The sequence below is a fragment of the Ictalurus punctatus genome, chromosome 13, assembly GCF_001660625.3.
Source record: "Ictalurus punctatus breed USDA103 chromosome 13, Coco_2.0, whole genome shotgun sequence".
Lineage (NCBI taxonomy): Eukaryota > Metazoa > Chordata > Actinopteri > Siluriformes > Ictaluridae > Ictalurus > Ictalurus punctatus.
This window is the reverse complement of record NC_030428.2, coordinates 25,513,664-25,528,529: the sequence shown is the minus strand read 5'-3', so window position 1 is coordinate 25,528,529 and position 14,866 is coordinate 25,513,664. Positions and strand designations below refer to the sequence as shown.

General features: G+C 39.4%; 2 protein-coding genes and 1 long non-coding RNA gene across 3 annotated transcripts; 1 reads left to right on the top strand and 2 right to left on the bottom strand.

Moving 5' to 3' along the window:
* The first annotated feature begins 3,302 nt into the window (after positions 1-3,302).
* lrrc59 (leucine rich repeat containing 59) lies at positions 3,303-8,375 on the top strand. The gene is made up of 8 exons (XM_017484289.3): positions 3,303-3,476; positions 3,696-3,795; positions 4,946-5,005; positions 5,110-5,268; positions 6,469-6,573; positions 6,717-6,789; positions 6,884-7,075; positions 7,504-8,375. Exons 2-8 carry the CDS (start codon positions 3,697-3,699, stop codon positions 7,764-7,766), a joined length of 951 nt encoding a protein of 316 aa, XP_017339778.1. The 5' UTR covers positions 3,303-3,476; position 3,696; the 3' UTR covers positions 7,767-8,375.
* LOC124628812 (uncharacterized) lies at positions 6,396-7,894 on the bottom strand. Its single transcript, XR_006983506.2, has 2 exons — positions 7,755-7,894; positions 6,396-7,679 (listed from the first exon to the last, which is right to left on the bottom strand). It is a non-coding gene; the product is annotated as an uncharacterized LOC124628812 (long non-coding RNA).
* A 1,222-nt stretch (positions 8,376-9,597) lies between the features above and the next one.
* On the bottom strand, positions 9,598-14,797 carry nat9 (N-acetyltransferase 9 (GCN5-related, putative)). Its single transcript, XM_017484291.3, has 7 exons — positions 14,619-14,797; positions 14,436-14,529; positions 12,996-13,105; positions 12,309-12,449; positions 11,652-11,711; positions 11,454-11,548; positions 9,598-10,769 (listed from the first exon to the last, which is right to left on the bottom strand). The coding sequence occupies exons 2-7, from the start codon at positions 14,510-14,512 to the stop codon at positions 10,596-10,598; spliced, it is 657 nt and encodes a 218-aa protein (XP_017339780.1). The 5' UTR covers positions 14,513-14,529; positions 14,619-14,797; the 3' UTR covers positions 9,598-10,595.
* Positions 14,798-14,866: the final 69 nt, after the last annotated feature.

The window sequence follows — 14,866 nt, the reverse complement described above, 5'->3', positions numbered from 1 at the left end:
ATGAGTTCAAATCCCAAAACCTCTTGGTACGGCTCAGTACAGTAACGAATCTGTGATCCTACATTCTGTATGTATATCCTCATCACGAAATGACCCGTACTGTAATTAGGCACCAGTGCTAAATATGGTTTCCCGTCTTGCCAAGGTACTAAAAGTGCTCAACGTGGTCATATGGGTGGATCTAGATGTAGTGCAGGCGTCTGATGGGCTCAAATGTAATCAAAGTCACAATTCATCACTTAACATCAGCGTGATAAACAGTATTCCAGAAAATATTACACCACCATTTCTTATTTTGTATTCAATAGTGGAGTAATATTTTGGACAATAGTGCGGTTTGGGATGTAGATCGACTCGACAGTACAGCGTAACAGTCTTCCGTAGTGTCTGATTACATTCCCGTTGAGTACAATGGAAATCTGTAAAAGTTTATTTATTTGCTTTAGGTTTCTTCACATAAAACCAAACGCTGAATAAAACCTAAACCAGTCCTTGAAGTTCACAAACTTCAGAAAACTCCATCTGCTTTTGTAGGTACTAGGGATGTACTGTAACACAATGACACTATCTGTATCAGTATCTATTTAGGGCTCAAAATAGCCGTATCTGTATCTGCATTCGGATTTAAATCTGAAGTGGGTGTGGCTTAAACCAGACGTGTTTTTTTCCCCCTTTTTCTAAACTTTTTTTTTTTTTTTTTAATGTATCCATTTGTGACATTTTCTAACATATTAAGTTAGTTCTATTTTCCCAAAATATAAACAAATTAATTTAAATTGCAGTAAATGCATTGTTGTAAATGTTTTGTTCATGTTCAAAATGAATGAATGTGGTCTTTTTTGTCCCACAAGCTTCATATCTGTCCGCTCATATGAAAGTCTAGTCTCAACCAGATGCCCGGCGTAGCTTTCTGGCATTACATTACATTACATTACATCACATCTGGCAGTACATTACATCCCTGCTATGTACTATTGGACAGAGGTACTTCTGAGAGTTCTTTTTTTTTTTTACCCTTAATATGTAACTATCACCTGGATATGTGTATAATATGTACCTTTAAAAGAATTTAAGGTGCATAATTGGACATTTAAAAAAGCTTTAACTATACACTCCATGCACTTTTCTAGTTAAGAGATGCACACTAAAGGTAGAAAAGATCCGTGTATTCTTGAGGGTAATGCCCCAGATTAGTACCCTTTTCTGTGAGCGTACAGTTGGAATGAGATTAGTAAGCGTACTGTGCTGTGCCGCACTGTCTGGTGATAAAATGCTAAATGTTAGCCCCTCTCTTTCTTAGCTAGGGACTCACTTTGGATTTGGCAAATGAATAAATGTAAATGACCCAATCATCTTCCATAATATCTGAGCCCATTGTCAAGATGCATCGTGAACAAATCTGGACGGGATTTCCAATTTAATCGTATTAATAAGTTCTCTTTGAGAAATAAAAACGTCCTGTTTGGATTTTATATTAGTTAGTGCTTGATATGGTTGTGATATGCTAGGTCGCCAGTTTATTACCGATACTGATCTAGTAACTAATAAACTAGCAACTCAGTCGTGTCAGATGTGTTCAATGAAATATTAATGGCGATGTTGTAATAAGAATTTCTACAAAATAAGCTTTTACAGGTGTTTGTTTGTTTGTTTGTTTGTTTGTTTGTTTTCCTTAGACCACAAATCTGTGGTGCATGTAACACTAGCCTGGTGGTCTACATGTGTTATTTAAAGAAGTGTACATTTTATCTGTAGATATTTAAGGTTTACAGTAGCCCCTTCAACATCAATACAGAGGTACATCAATACAGATGTCGTAGGTCTACGGGTTTAGCCGAATTTGTCCTTGAATGCAATAGACGTGTAGCTGTGCAGTGCAATTACAGTATATCCGTCGAATAGAAGTTTGGTCTCTGAGAATACTCCAGACGTCGCATCATGTTAGAGACAGCTTCCATCTTAAACACATACGAAGGAGTTGTTCATTTCCTGCTCTCAGATGCATCAGTAGACTTTTGTTCTGTCTTACTGTCACTTTGAAACACCCATCGAAACAATTACTGTGACTCAGATGACCCGAGTCTATACATTGATCACTTTTATAAAATGAAACCTACGGAAAAAAAAAAACAATAAACATGTCTTTCTAATAAAAACACCTCGTCTTTGACTTCTTTTTTGAATTTGTGAAACTGAATGAGGTTCAGTCTCAGCACTTCACTACGGGAGTTCCCCAGGGTTCAGAGCTCGGCCCAAGCTTTCTCTTCTTGTACACAGAACTACTGTGTACTTTTATACTCCTTCATCTGCCTCCATCTCTGAATATCTCTTCCTGGATGAAGACCATCTAAGGGCACTTCCACACCTATTAGTCAGTTTGCCAAGTTCAAATCATAGTGCAATTGATTCTTTTGGTTCGTTTGCACAATGTACACAATTTAAGAGATACATCTGAATACTATATTTCATAAAACTATTTCATTTATTGGTCATAAATACAGTGATGGAAAAAGGTAAACAAACCTTTTCAAGTGCAAGTAGAAATCATGTTTCAAATCGGTGTTGTAGACAAAAATATAATTGTGCCAACATATTCATTTCTTTCATTAGATATATATATATATTTAAATATTTTTTTAAACGGATGACTTGGAGCAAAATAAGAGCCAATAAGTGTCCAGCAAAGGTGGGAACTCCTTTAATACTGTTTAAAAAGCATCACAGGGGGATTCCTCAAGAAAATGGTTAAGACAACATTTCTGGAAATTTTTGGCATAAAGGGGGTCTACTTTGAAGATTTATTAACACATTGGATTATTTATCACAACATAATTCCCATAGTTTCATTTGTGTTATTCTAGAGTTTTGATGACTTTATTATTATTATTCTAAAATGTGGAAAAATGTCATAAACATTTCACGGGTAGTGTGTGTATGTGTGTATATAAAGAAAAAATAAATACATTATATATATATATATATATATATACACACACACACACACACACTTATAATGAGCTTCCATATATATTTGTAACATATATATTATAAATATATTTTTTAGGTGATTGGTGATAGAGTAAAATAGGCTTCTCCTAACCGACAGATGGCGCTACACGCCATTTCGGTGCATTGTAACTGTCAGTGGTGCCATGAAAATGTTGCGCATGCGCAAAGAAAATCGAGGTTGCGTAGTGACGCAGGCAGAAATCCAAACAGCTTCCTATTGAATACTTAGTGCACTACATCCGCGTGCACGTGCTGTTATTTCACACCGTAACGTAGTGCGCTTGTGTAGGCTGTTCAGAGCCATTTGGGATACGGCCATATTGGACCTCTCGCTGCCAGCTTACACAGAATCACGGTGAATGAATGACGTGGATTTTCAATCAGTTAAATTTCACCGTTGAACTGAGCGCTGCTGTGAGTGTTGGTCTCCGTGTCGACTGAATATTGTGTTTTCACAGCAGCTAAACGTAAGTTTCTGTTAACGTTTCGTGCGTGGTGGTTTTAATAAACATCATGTGCTAGCTAGCTAAGTGAGCTAGTTTGCTAACTTTTGTAATTCAGAGAGTTAAGTGTCACTGAAGCTTTACAGTAGTGGATGTTAGCTGATCACTGTAGTGCTCTATTTATTACACAGTTTATTAGCGCTTCAACCCTTTTCTCTTTCATTTTTATTTCAATTTTGACAGAATGAATAAAGCCAAAGTTGAGAGTCTTCGAGACAAGGTGGAGGGAAATGAGCTGGATCTCAGTCTGTGTAACCTTACAGATGTCCCGGTGAAGGAGCTTGTAAGTGTCAGTATGCACTATAGTAAAAACAAATGCATCTAAAAGAAACTGTAGTAAAGACCAATGCATCTAAAAGAAACTATAGTAAAGACCAATCCATCTAAAAGAAACTATAGTAAAGACCAATGTATCTAAAAGTAACTATAGTAAAGACCAATGTATGTAAAAGAAACTATAGTAAAGACCAATGTATGTAAAGAAACTGTAGTAAAGACCAATGTATCTAAAGAAACTGTAGTAAAGACCAATGCATCTAAAAGAAACTATAATAAAGACGAACGCATTTAAAGAAACTGTAGTAAAGGCGAACGCATCTAAAGAAACTGTAGTAAAGGCGAACGCATCTAAAGAAACTGTAGTAAAGGCGAACGCATCTAAAGAAACTGTAGTAAAGACCAATGCATCTAAAAGAAACTATAATAAAGACGAACGCATCTAAAGAAACTGTAGTAAAGGCGAACGCATCTAAAGAAACTGTAGTAAAGGCGAACGCATCTAAAGAAACTGTAGTAAAGACCAATGCATCTAAAAGAAACTATAATAAAGACGAACGCATCTAAAGAAACTGTAGTAAAGACCAATGCATCTAAAGAAACTGTAGTAAAGGCGAACGCATCTAAAGAAACTGTAGTAAAGGCGAACGCATCTAAAGAAACTGTAGTAAAGGCGAACGCATCTAAAGAAACTGTAGTAAAGGCGAACACATCTAAAGAAACTGTAGTAAAGGCGAACGCATCTAAAGAAACTGTAGTAAAGGCGAACGCATCTAAAGAAACTGTAGTAAAGGCGAACGCATCTAAAGAAACTGTAGTAAAGGCGAACGCATCTAAAGAAACTGTAGTAAAGGCGAACGCATCTAAAGAAACTGTAGTAAAGGCGAACGCATCTAAAGAAACTGTAGTAAAGGCGAACGCATCTAAAGAAACTGTAGTAAAGGCGAACGCATCTAAAGAAACTGTAGTAAAGGCGAACGCATCTAAAGAAACTGTAGTAAAGGCGAACGCACCTAAAAGTCACTCTAGGAAATAAAAAGTGCTAAGAAGTTCATTTAAATCTGAAGAACATGTGTATAGAGTTTTGTAAAAAAAAAAATCAGCTGATGCTCAGTGAATAGAGTGTAATATTTCTTTTGAATGATTGTGTTTTTCAGGCCGCTGTTCCCAAAGCCACAGTCCTGGACCTTTCCTGTAACAATCTCACAACTCTAACTGTAAGCTTTAATAATTGAATTATACACCATTCCACCACCACAGTGTTGAAGAGACTGTAAAACGTCGGGCATTGACTTCCCTCGGTCTCTTTCCCTTTCTCCAGCCTGATTTTTGTACACTGACTCACCTGGTTAAAGTCGACCTGAGCAAGAATCAGCTGGTGAGCCTACCGGAGGAAATCGGGCATCTCTACAGCCTGCAACATCTGGATCTGTACAACAACAAGCTGACCACGCTGCCTCTCAGTTTCTGCCAGCTCAGGGTCAGTTGGAGAGCTCGCTACGTTTAGGTAGCCTTGTATCCATGCCATGAATAGCATGAATATAACCGTCTGCGTTATTTATTTATTTATTTCCCTTTCAATCATCATGTATTATGATATTATTAAAACATTGTGGGGTTTAAAATATTTAAGATTAAAGTTAGCAGTGCGTTCGTTTCCTGTTTGAGGACTTCCATCGTATTAGGAGTCGTAGTTGTAGTACAAGGATTGTACTCCTCATGAAACACGATTTACAAATCTTATTTTGGATCTGCCATTCATACAAAGTTTATACAATCCCACTGTCCTGTCCATATGTGGTTACTTTTGACTTCTGAAAGTCACATAGGCACAAATGATGATATGTACTGTAGATGAGGAGATATTCATCGATATTCTTCAGTTTTACGTTGAGGAACATTATTCTGAAATAGTTCCACAAATTATAGATGCAGATTAGTGAATCTCTGCCCATCTTTACTTCTGAAAGACTCTGCCTATCTAAGATACTCTTTTTATACCCAGTCATGTTACTGACCTGTTCCCAGTTAACCTCCAGCTGTTTCTTTTTTACTAACTTACTTTTTCAGCCTTTTCTTACCCCGTCCCAACTTTTTTGAGACGTCTTGCGGCCGTCGAATTCAGAATCGCCTTATTTTTTTTCCCCTTAAAACGGTACTTTCCCTCAGTTTAAACATTTTATATGTTCTATTGTGAATACCATACGGGTTTATGAGATTTGCAAATCACCGCATTCTGTTTTATTGACATTTTACACAGCGTCCCAACTTTTTTGGAATCGGGGTTGTAATCATGTGCCTCATTTACACAAGAAATGCGGCATTCTTGAAAATCCTGTCAGGAAAGGAGCCGCTCTTTCACCGTTTAGTTGCCATTTTGTCTTTTTCACTTCTCTGTGAGCTTTGCCTTTTATGGAGTTTTGTGGGCGGAGCCACATCTAAATCAGATGTACTGTGAATGCACTTGGTAATTTAATTTAACAGCATATCCACGCGAGTACTGGGGGGGAATCAGCGTCTCCGATACTTTTGTAATAACGGGGGAATTTTTGGTTTGGCCCAGGAAAACATCTCCACACTTCTTTACTAACTGACTGATAAATGAGGCCCATTGAAGTATGTAATGTAACAGATAATTCGTTTCAGTGTTGTTGTTTTTTGTGACCGTCTGTGTTTGTAGAGTCTGAAATGGCTGGATCTTAAAGATAACCCTCTGGAGCCGACACTGGCCAAAGCTGCAGGAGACTGTCTGAATGAGAAGCAGTGCAGGCAGTGCTCAGGAAGGGTGAGGGAGCATGTACATGATGTTTTCATTTATGACCCTGTAACAGTCCACAAATTATGTATGTTTAATCGTCTAGCACTTTTTACTCAACGTTGAGCTTAAATTTCCCATTAACCGGTGTCCTCCGTATCGTTCCGCTCCAGGTTCTCCAACACATGAGGTTTCTCCAGGAAGAAGCAGATAAAGAGCGGGAACGCAAGCTGCTGAAGGAGAAAGGTAGAGAAGCACTCCCCGGGTGCACTTCTTCTTCTTCTTCACCAATACAGAAGACGAATACGCATGATCGTTTATGGTTTCCTCTGACTTATAGAACAGGAAAAGAAGAGAGAAGCGAAACAGAGGGAGAGAGAGGCCAGGGAAAGAGAAGCACAAAAAAGGAAAAAGGCAGAGGAGAAGGAGAGGAAAAGGAGGGAATATGAAGCACAGATGGCAGCTCAGGCTGTGCAGGAACAACAGAAGAAGAAGAAAGAGGATAAGAAGAAGAGAGCCAGCCAAAATCAAGGTGGGTTTCGCATCATCTGTGTGAGAAGGTAGAGCCCGTGATGAATAAGAGGGTAGGAGATGAAGCAGGCGTCTTCCTTTGTGCCTGTCGGTCACGGCGAAGGAGGCGTGGCCTCGGCTCCTTTAAAGCGCCCCTCGAGCACTTTAAATCACTCCGTAAATCGTATTCGATTGAGTGTATATACTATGATATACACCAGTTAGATTAAAGTTTCACCCCTCTTATAATAGTCACGCGTTCCTTGACATATAAATGAAGTAGCATTGTGTCAGTATAGAGTAAATCTCTATACCTCAGAGTGTGGCAGCCATGTTTCTCCAGTCGAATGGGAAATCGAGTTTTTCACCTTAATTTAAATTATATAACTAAGTGGACACGTAGCGTGATGCCATACCAGTAAAATAATCCTGTACTTCTCCTTCCTGCAGATAAAAAGAAGGTCAGTGTCTCCGGTGGTGTGCCTCAGACCAGACGCTCTTGGTGCTCTCGGCTCTTCTCTCTGCTCCTCAGGGTCTTGCTCCTGCTCATCATCGGCGCTGCAGCAGTGATCGGCACTTGTCGGGTCACCGAGCTGAAGAAGGAGGCGTTCTGTGTTCCTGTAAATCTGTACACAGATGAGGTGCTGAGCTGGGCTCGAGGCCTGGACGTGGTGCAACAAGTCATTCAGAAAATCTCTGACCTTCAACAATGACCTCTCGCTGGCTGACCGGCGACACGGCGTCCATCTTGGGGCGTCTGGAGAGGAAGATATGTGCACTCAGGCACTACAAGGAATGCTGTTCCCCTTGTTTCAGTGTCTCGTTTTAAAATCATGGCATGGCTGTATAGGGGGGAAAAAAAAAATCAGATTTCCAGAACAGAAACAGCCGAAAGTGGACTTTGGGTCTTTATGGCTGCATTCGAGCTACTGAACAAAGACGCTCGCCTTCAAACGTGACCTTTTAGCGCCTTACGTACTGTTCATAAATGTCTTATTAAAGCAAACAGCTGCTGAATTGGGAGCATGCTTACTATTTATAATCATGTAGGGGGAAAAACAAACATGGGATGTACAAACTGTGCCATTTTCTCTCCCAATACAATTCAGATAAAAAAACAAACAAACCTCCCTTGCTTATGTCTTTAACTTTCTTGACTGACACATCTGTGCTATGAACATGAGCGAACTTCCACAGTGCTGTATATGTGCTAAAATTATGGAATTGTATACATTTTGTAATTTTTAGAAACAAAAAAAAAAAAGGATTTTAAACGTTTAAAGGGGGGGTTAACGGCATGAATAAACGTCACCATATGGCCATCCTGCGTCCGTGTTCCTTTATGCGCCGTCGTTTGCGATTTGATATACAATAGCAGTGTTGAATTCTTGATTCTGATTGGTCAGAGGTTGTTTTTAAATTTTCTATAACCGCAGCTCTGACAGTAGGGCAGCTGCAAGTCACAGATGTGTATTAAAGACCTGGTTCTAACGTTGTCATTTCTATAGTAACAGTTTGTACGCAGGGGCTCGTACGCTAATTCTCTACGCAACCTATGATTAATACAAAACGGGTTAAAGAGCATTTTATTTAAGAAAGCAGAAAATAAATCATATAACCGGTGAGATGGTGACACGTTTGGAAAGATTATGGAAGGAGTCTCCACTGTCAGCACTGTGTAACAATCAGTAGGTAAGTTGTGGGGTTTTGTTTTTGTCTTATTAACTTTAAGAGATGCTGGGCATGACGGTATGACTGCTTATATCTGCTATAACGTGTATAAGTCACAACAGGAACAAACTTCTCTCGTTAATGTTCCTCCACATAATTAAATGTAACTTTTAATGGATAAAAAGTACAATTAATCGCTGGCCAATTGCAGTGGTGTACAAGGAAAAAAATACTTCAGGACATGCAAATAATCAACTTTGGGGTGTTGGGTAATTGTACTTCGCATGACGCCACATCGCACTACACGTCGTCGATTATTTTCCTATAACGGCACACTCCTACCCCGTCCCCCAAGTGTTTCATTCATTCCTTATTTTGACCTCTATGTTCAGCTCACTATGCAGGTTTACAACTAGATCATTATTAGCTGTGCTGAGTGATCCATGAGTCAAATGGCATCTGGTAGGTGATGTTTGATGATCTTCAGTGATTAGAGTAGGTCTGACACACAGTCAGCGATTGTGTAACTACAGAGTGAGCCGTGTGACGGATGTTCCAGATAAAATACTGCGTACGTCGTCTTTTTTTGTGTTAAAGACTTACAAGGTCAAAAACTTACAGCATTTGACCTTGCTGTGACCTTGACCCTGTTTGGATCAGCTTCAGAATCAGTTCGTCTGCCGGTTTCGATGATTATTCCATAGAAATCCTACTAACATTCGACCGCTTGTTCTTGATATCGCACTGACGAGAATATCTTTAAGGACGGGCAGATGTACAAACCGGAAACAGTTGTGAAGGCATAAAAACCAAACACTCGAAACAGTGTGCGTGTGGGTGTGCAGAGGTGGGAGTGTAAAGAAGAGACAAAGGGAAGGTGACTGAGTTTCATATTTTACACAAACGTGTCATTTTACATGTGATGAAAAGAAAAAAAAAGATCAGATTGTAACACTTCGAATATACTCCCCACAACCCAACCCCCCGACAACATCCATGTCATTGGTGTAAACTTGCTTCTTAAAGTCCCCGTGAAGTGCCTTGAAACATGCAGTGTTATTCGATGTGTTTACGTAATTTCCACTGAAACAGGAAGTCAGGGATGGGATGTATCGAGTGGCTCCTCCCCCTTTTTAAACAACCAATAGCGTTTAGCTTACCTCACAGCCCCTGGCTAAGCCGTACTTGACAGATAATACCATAGAAACATGGCTGTCACAAATATCTCTTCCTTCAAAGTGAATGAATTCAAGCTTCTTATTTCCTTCTTAACCGACTTACACTTGGATAAAACTGAACGCGTCCGAACAGCCACGCGCTCGTTGAAATTATTTATCTTGCTCAACGACGGCGACTTGGGCAAGGTGATTTTATAACGTCGGGGGCGGGACACGTCAAATTCTATTCTTTGATTGGACAGAAAATCTGATGAGAAGCTGAAGTGCAGAATGATGTCATCAAAACTGGTGATGTTAAATGTGAATTTTGTTACAGTTTTGGAGCGCACTAGCTTATGGATAACCTTAAGGCGAACATTTTCGAACTAAAAAGCCACAAAACGTCGATTTTGATTTCATGGGGACTTCAAAGGCAGATAATATTAAATCATGAGATTATATAGAACGAAGATGTTCATTTTGAGCCAGGCACTTCAAATGCTTGAAGGTGGAAAAATCATTCGGAGTTTTGTTGCACTGTAAAGCGGATCATTTTGGCCTGGAGAGAACGCAAAGGCTGTGTTAAAAGTGCAATATAACAAATCAGATTTACTTTTAGCAGCAAAATAAATGATGTTTAGATAATCCTCTGACACTCGCGTGTGAACCATTTCTCCATCTACTCTCTGGCTGTTATTAAAACCAACTCTCCTCTCAGTTCCCCTCAGCTCCGGTGGTTAAGGAATGTTTCGCATCGTGCCTAGAGTCCCGTGTTTTTCCGTACTCCCTCTCCTGTGCGATATCTGTGCTGCCCAGCAGCTCTTCCCATGATGCCTCACTCACAGTCAGGCCGAGAGTCACTTCCTGAAACACCTCGCTGATGGAGAGCTGGTGAGGAGAGAGGAAAGATCAGGTTAGGCTGAGATTTACTGTCAGTCCCTGTGGGCTGAATGAGGAAGAAACTATCAACAAGTCCTACATTTACAGCAGCAGCAGACATTACGATAAAGCGACAGGTCAGTAAGTACGACAGCTAAGGAATAAAACACTGGGGGGGGTATTGGTGTAGGAACATGATCAACCATGAGGTAGTGTGACACACCGTGGCACAAAGTCGAGTCACTGTTCCCACCCAGATGTTGATTCATTTCTAATAAATGTTTCATCCGTTTATAGTTACAATTCATGTTGGAGACCGTTCATTTTCCTAGACTAAAAAAAAAGTGCTGTTACAGAGTGCTGATGCTGGAGACTCCTTCCACAAAATGTAAACAACAGAAAACTGTATATATAGAGACGTCCAAAATGAATCAAAAAACACTTCAAATAACAAATTAGTCAGTGATAGTTTTTAGTTCGCCTGTAGAGGCCACTCTCGTACAATGATGTACCTTCTCAGCCACTCACACAATGGACGCAACCGGGAAAAACCATCGGTGTGGATATTTGCCGATAATCGATCAACAAAACCAATCGATTGGTTGACCTCTAGTCAGAGCTGCTGTTATACAAAACTAATCAACACCACCTCACACTATCATTTCATTATTTTAAATTTCTAGTAATTCGTACCTCTTGAAACTGGAGCTTCTTGAACATATCTACGCTGATCCGGTTTTCCAAACCGATCTTCACTTCGAATTTCTTGATGCCGAGTTTGTTGATGCCTGTGGAGGTTTATTACAGTCACAGAGTAAAACATCAAATCAGTACAGCATGAAGGTTTCTGAGTTTTTTTTTTTTTTTTTTAAATTCTCCTCTCCAGCTCACCATAATGCATCATCATGCATGTCACTTCTTTGCCAAATCCTCTGCCTCTGTAGCTGGGCTCTGCGGAAAGCAAGTCAGGATTTAAATTATAAAAAAGTTTCAGTTTCCTTTAAGTAGTTTAAATACAGTTAATGGAATAAAGCTGAGTCCAAAGGTTGCGCCATAGCTCACAGTGCATCATTAGGATCTCTGCTTGAATCAAAATCAGCGAATCTATAGGACCTCCACCTGAATCATAATGAATCAGTGAATAATCAGGACCTCTACAGGAATCATAATGAATCTGTGAATCCTTAGAGCTATCAACTGAATCATAATGAATACATGAATCATTAGGACCTCCAGCGGAATCATAATGAATCAGTAAATCATTAGGATCTCTAAATGAATCAAAATGAATCAGTAAATCATTAGGACCGCCATCAGAATCAAAATAAATCAGTAAATCATTATGACCTCTACCTGAATCAAAATGAATCAGTAAATCATTACGACCTCCACCTGAATCGAAATGAATCAGTAAATCATTACGACCTCCACCTGAATCGAAATGAATCAGTAAATCATTACGACCTCCACATGAATCGTAAAGAATCAGTGAATCGTCCGGGCCGCTACCCGAATCATGATGAATCACTGAATCATCAAGACTATCACCTGCTATCATAATTTCCAGCTCAGCCAGTGACATGTCACTGGGGTCCGTCAGGAAGAGGTTGATGTCTCCCACCATGCACTCTTCCTCTGAGATGCTCGGATCTGTCCATCGCTGCTTGTCCAGGATGATGAACGTGCACTCTGCATTTACAGGTGTAAGATGTTTATTAATGGACTGCTGTTCATGGTATGCTGCAATCATATTCTTTATGCCATATGACCTTTTAGGCTTTTACAGAAAAAGTGCTGACCAGAACACACCATTTGTACTAGTATGGGGGGAGGGGATTTAAATCAGCTCACAAAATAAACCAGTTCACCATGTTGTTAATCTCCTCAATACCGAGACAATTTTTTTCCACAAACACTTTGTCGTCCATGTTAAACAAACAGTGCTTGATGTCATGTGGTGCTTTTGTGAAACCTTTTTATTGGTTGTTGGCTGATAAGATGATGTAATGTTCCGCAATACTAAATGTAACTATAAAATCATAAAAATGTACACGTCAGATTAAAAATGGTTTTAGCAATTCGCTAAAAAAAAAAAGAAAAAAAACTCCAGGTGCGAAAGCAGCCTTGTGCGACACACATCTGATTAAACACCATGATGACATTTAACAGCACATGTGTGTGTGTGTGTGTGTGTGTGTGTGTGTGTGTGTGTGTGTGTGTGTGTGTGAACCTCACTATCCTCATCCTCTCTCCAGCTTCTCTGCATGTCATATTCCTGCTCCAGGGTTAAAGGTTCAGACGCTGTCAGTTTCTGCAGCTCCACGGACATCATCCACTGATGATACCTGTATGATTACAGATCAAATTCATTCACCTCCTCTCACAGAACGGGACACACTTCGTGTTCGAAGCACACAAAGATCTTTCCACACATTTGTTTTCTTTGAAATGACTCCAAGAGATTTAAATACAGCTGAACATCTAACAATCTAAAGTCAGGTGCACACGGTGTGATTTTTAATAGTCCTTTACGACTGTTGTTGGTCAGACTGTACGAACACGATCCCCGCTGTAAGCCATGGCACACTGTAGGATCTCAGTTATCAAGACACGAAAAAACGGGCGCACACGAAGACTCGTACGGAGTAGGAGAAGCCACACTACAGGATTGTGCCTCAGATCTTCTGACACTGCCAGAAATTAATCAGAGGAAAACTTTGATCGCAATGGCCGTTAATCGGCTGTCGGGGACTACAGATTTTGGCCTAGGATTATAGGTCTCTTTTAGGATTCTCTAAATTTGTGAACGCAAGATAAGACATTGAAGTTTTGCGATGACCCTTTTGGTCTCCAGATCGGATTTTACGAAGGGACTGTGTTAATATCAAATATAGAAAGTTTTGAACATATGAACAATATTAGCATTTTTCCAACTATTATCTACTTCTAATATCTCAAAATACATTATTTACCTAGTTATGTTACTTGATTTGTGTGGATTATTTTCTTCAAAAGAAAGAAAGCTAACCAATCAATTGCTCGATCTATTGATCAATGTCCAGAACAAATTAGAAAATAGCACATGACATTTATTTGGAAAACCTTTATTGTTATACTGGCACAATATTTTGTTTTGACAATTAATATCTGAACATTTGCTATTTGACCTGCTTTATCACTTGTGATAACGGAAGATGCGCAAACCAAATAAACGATTTCGTCTTCTTAATTTCATTCTAAGGGTGTGCAAACTTTTGCACACCACTGTAAAACAACAGAAACAGGCCTAGGGAAATGTTCATCGTTCTTCCTCACCACATAAAGAGTACTGCTGGGTGTACTCACTTTTAAATATTTATTGTATGATTATTATGAACCTGCAAGGTGTGCAAAAGTAAACACGCCCCAGTGAGACCAGACAAGCTCAGTTCTCTCAGGACAGGTAGGATTTTAAGAGACACTGCGTTAAAAGTTAACATCTCCACTTGGAATTTCAACAATCTATTTGACTAGTTAGCAGTTATTTTTCAGAGCATGTCCTCATAAACACCAGCATTAACATGACCTAGAAATGTAAAAGCACATCTATTAGAAGGGACCAAATGAGTAAAGCTGAAAATAAAATGAATTTGAAGGTTTTCTATCAGGTTATGGTGCTGTGAGAGAGGCTGATACCTGGGAACATGTTCAGCGTTGTAGGGAACCAACACAACCTTACTTCCTTCCAGTAAAGTGTCTTCATTTATCCGCATTTTCCTGAAATGTTATCCTGGAAGGAAAAAAAAAATCAAAACAACATTCAATAACGCAACATTTAATCTGACTACTTTCATTGTTTTTAGCACAAAGCTAGCATACCTGCTTTTAACGGCGTGTTTTCAAGTATTCTTATTACTCATTCAAATAGAAATAAATGAATATGACACAGTTTAACGCTCAAACTTAATATAAATAACCAAACCGACACGGTTTCTGTCGCAACGGTTTAAAAATCCATGCAGGGAACACGCATAACAATTTCACACTGACGTCATCAAGGTGCGCCTAAAAAGAGCACTTGGTTGTTCTTACCTATGGTGAACACACGATGGCGCTTTAATTTCACT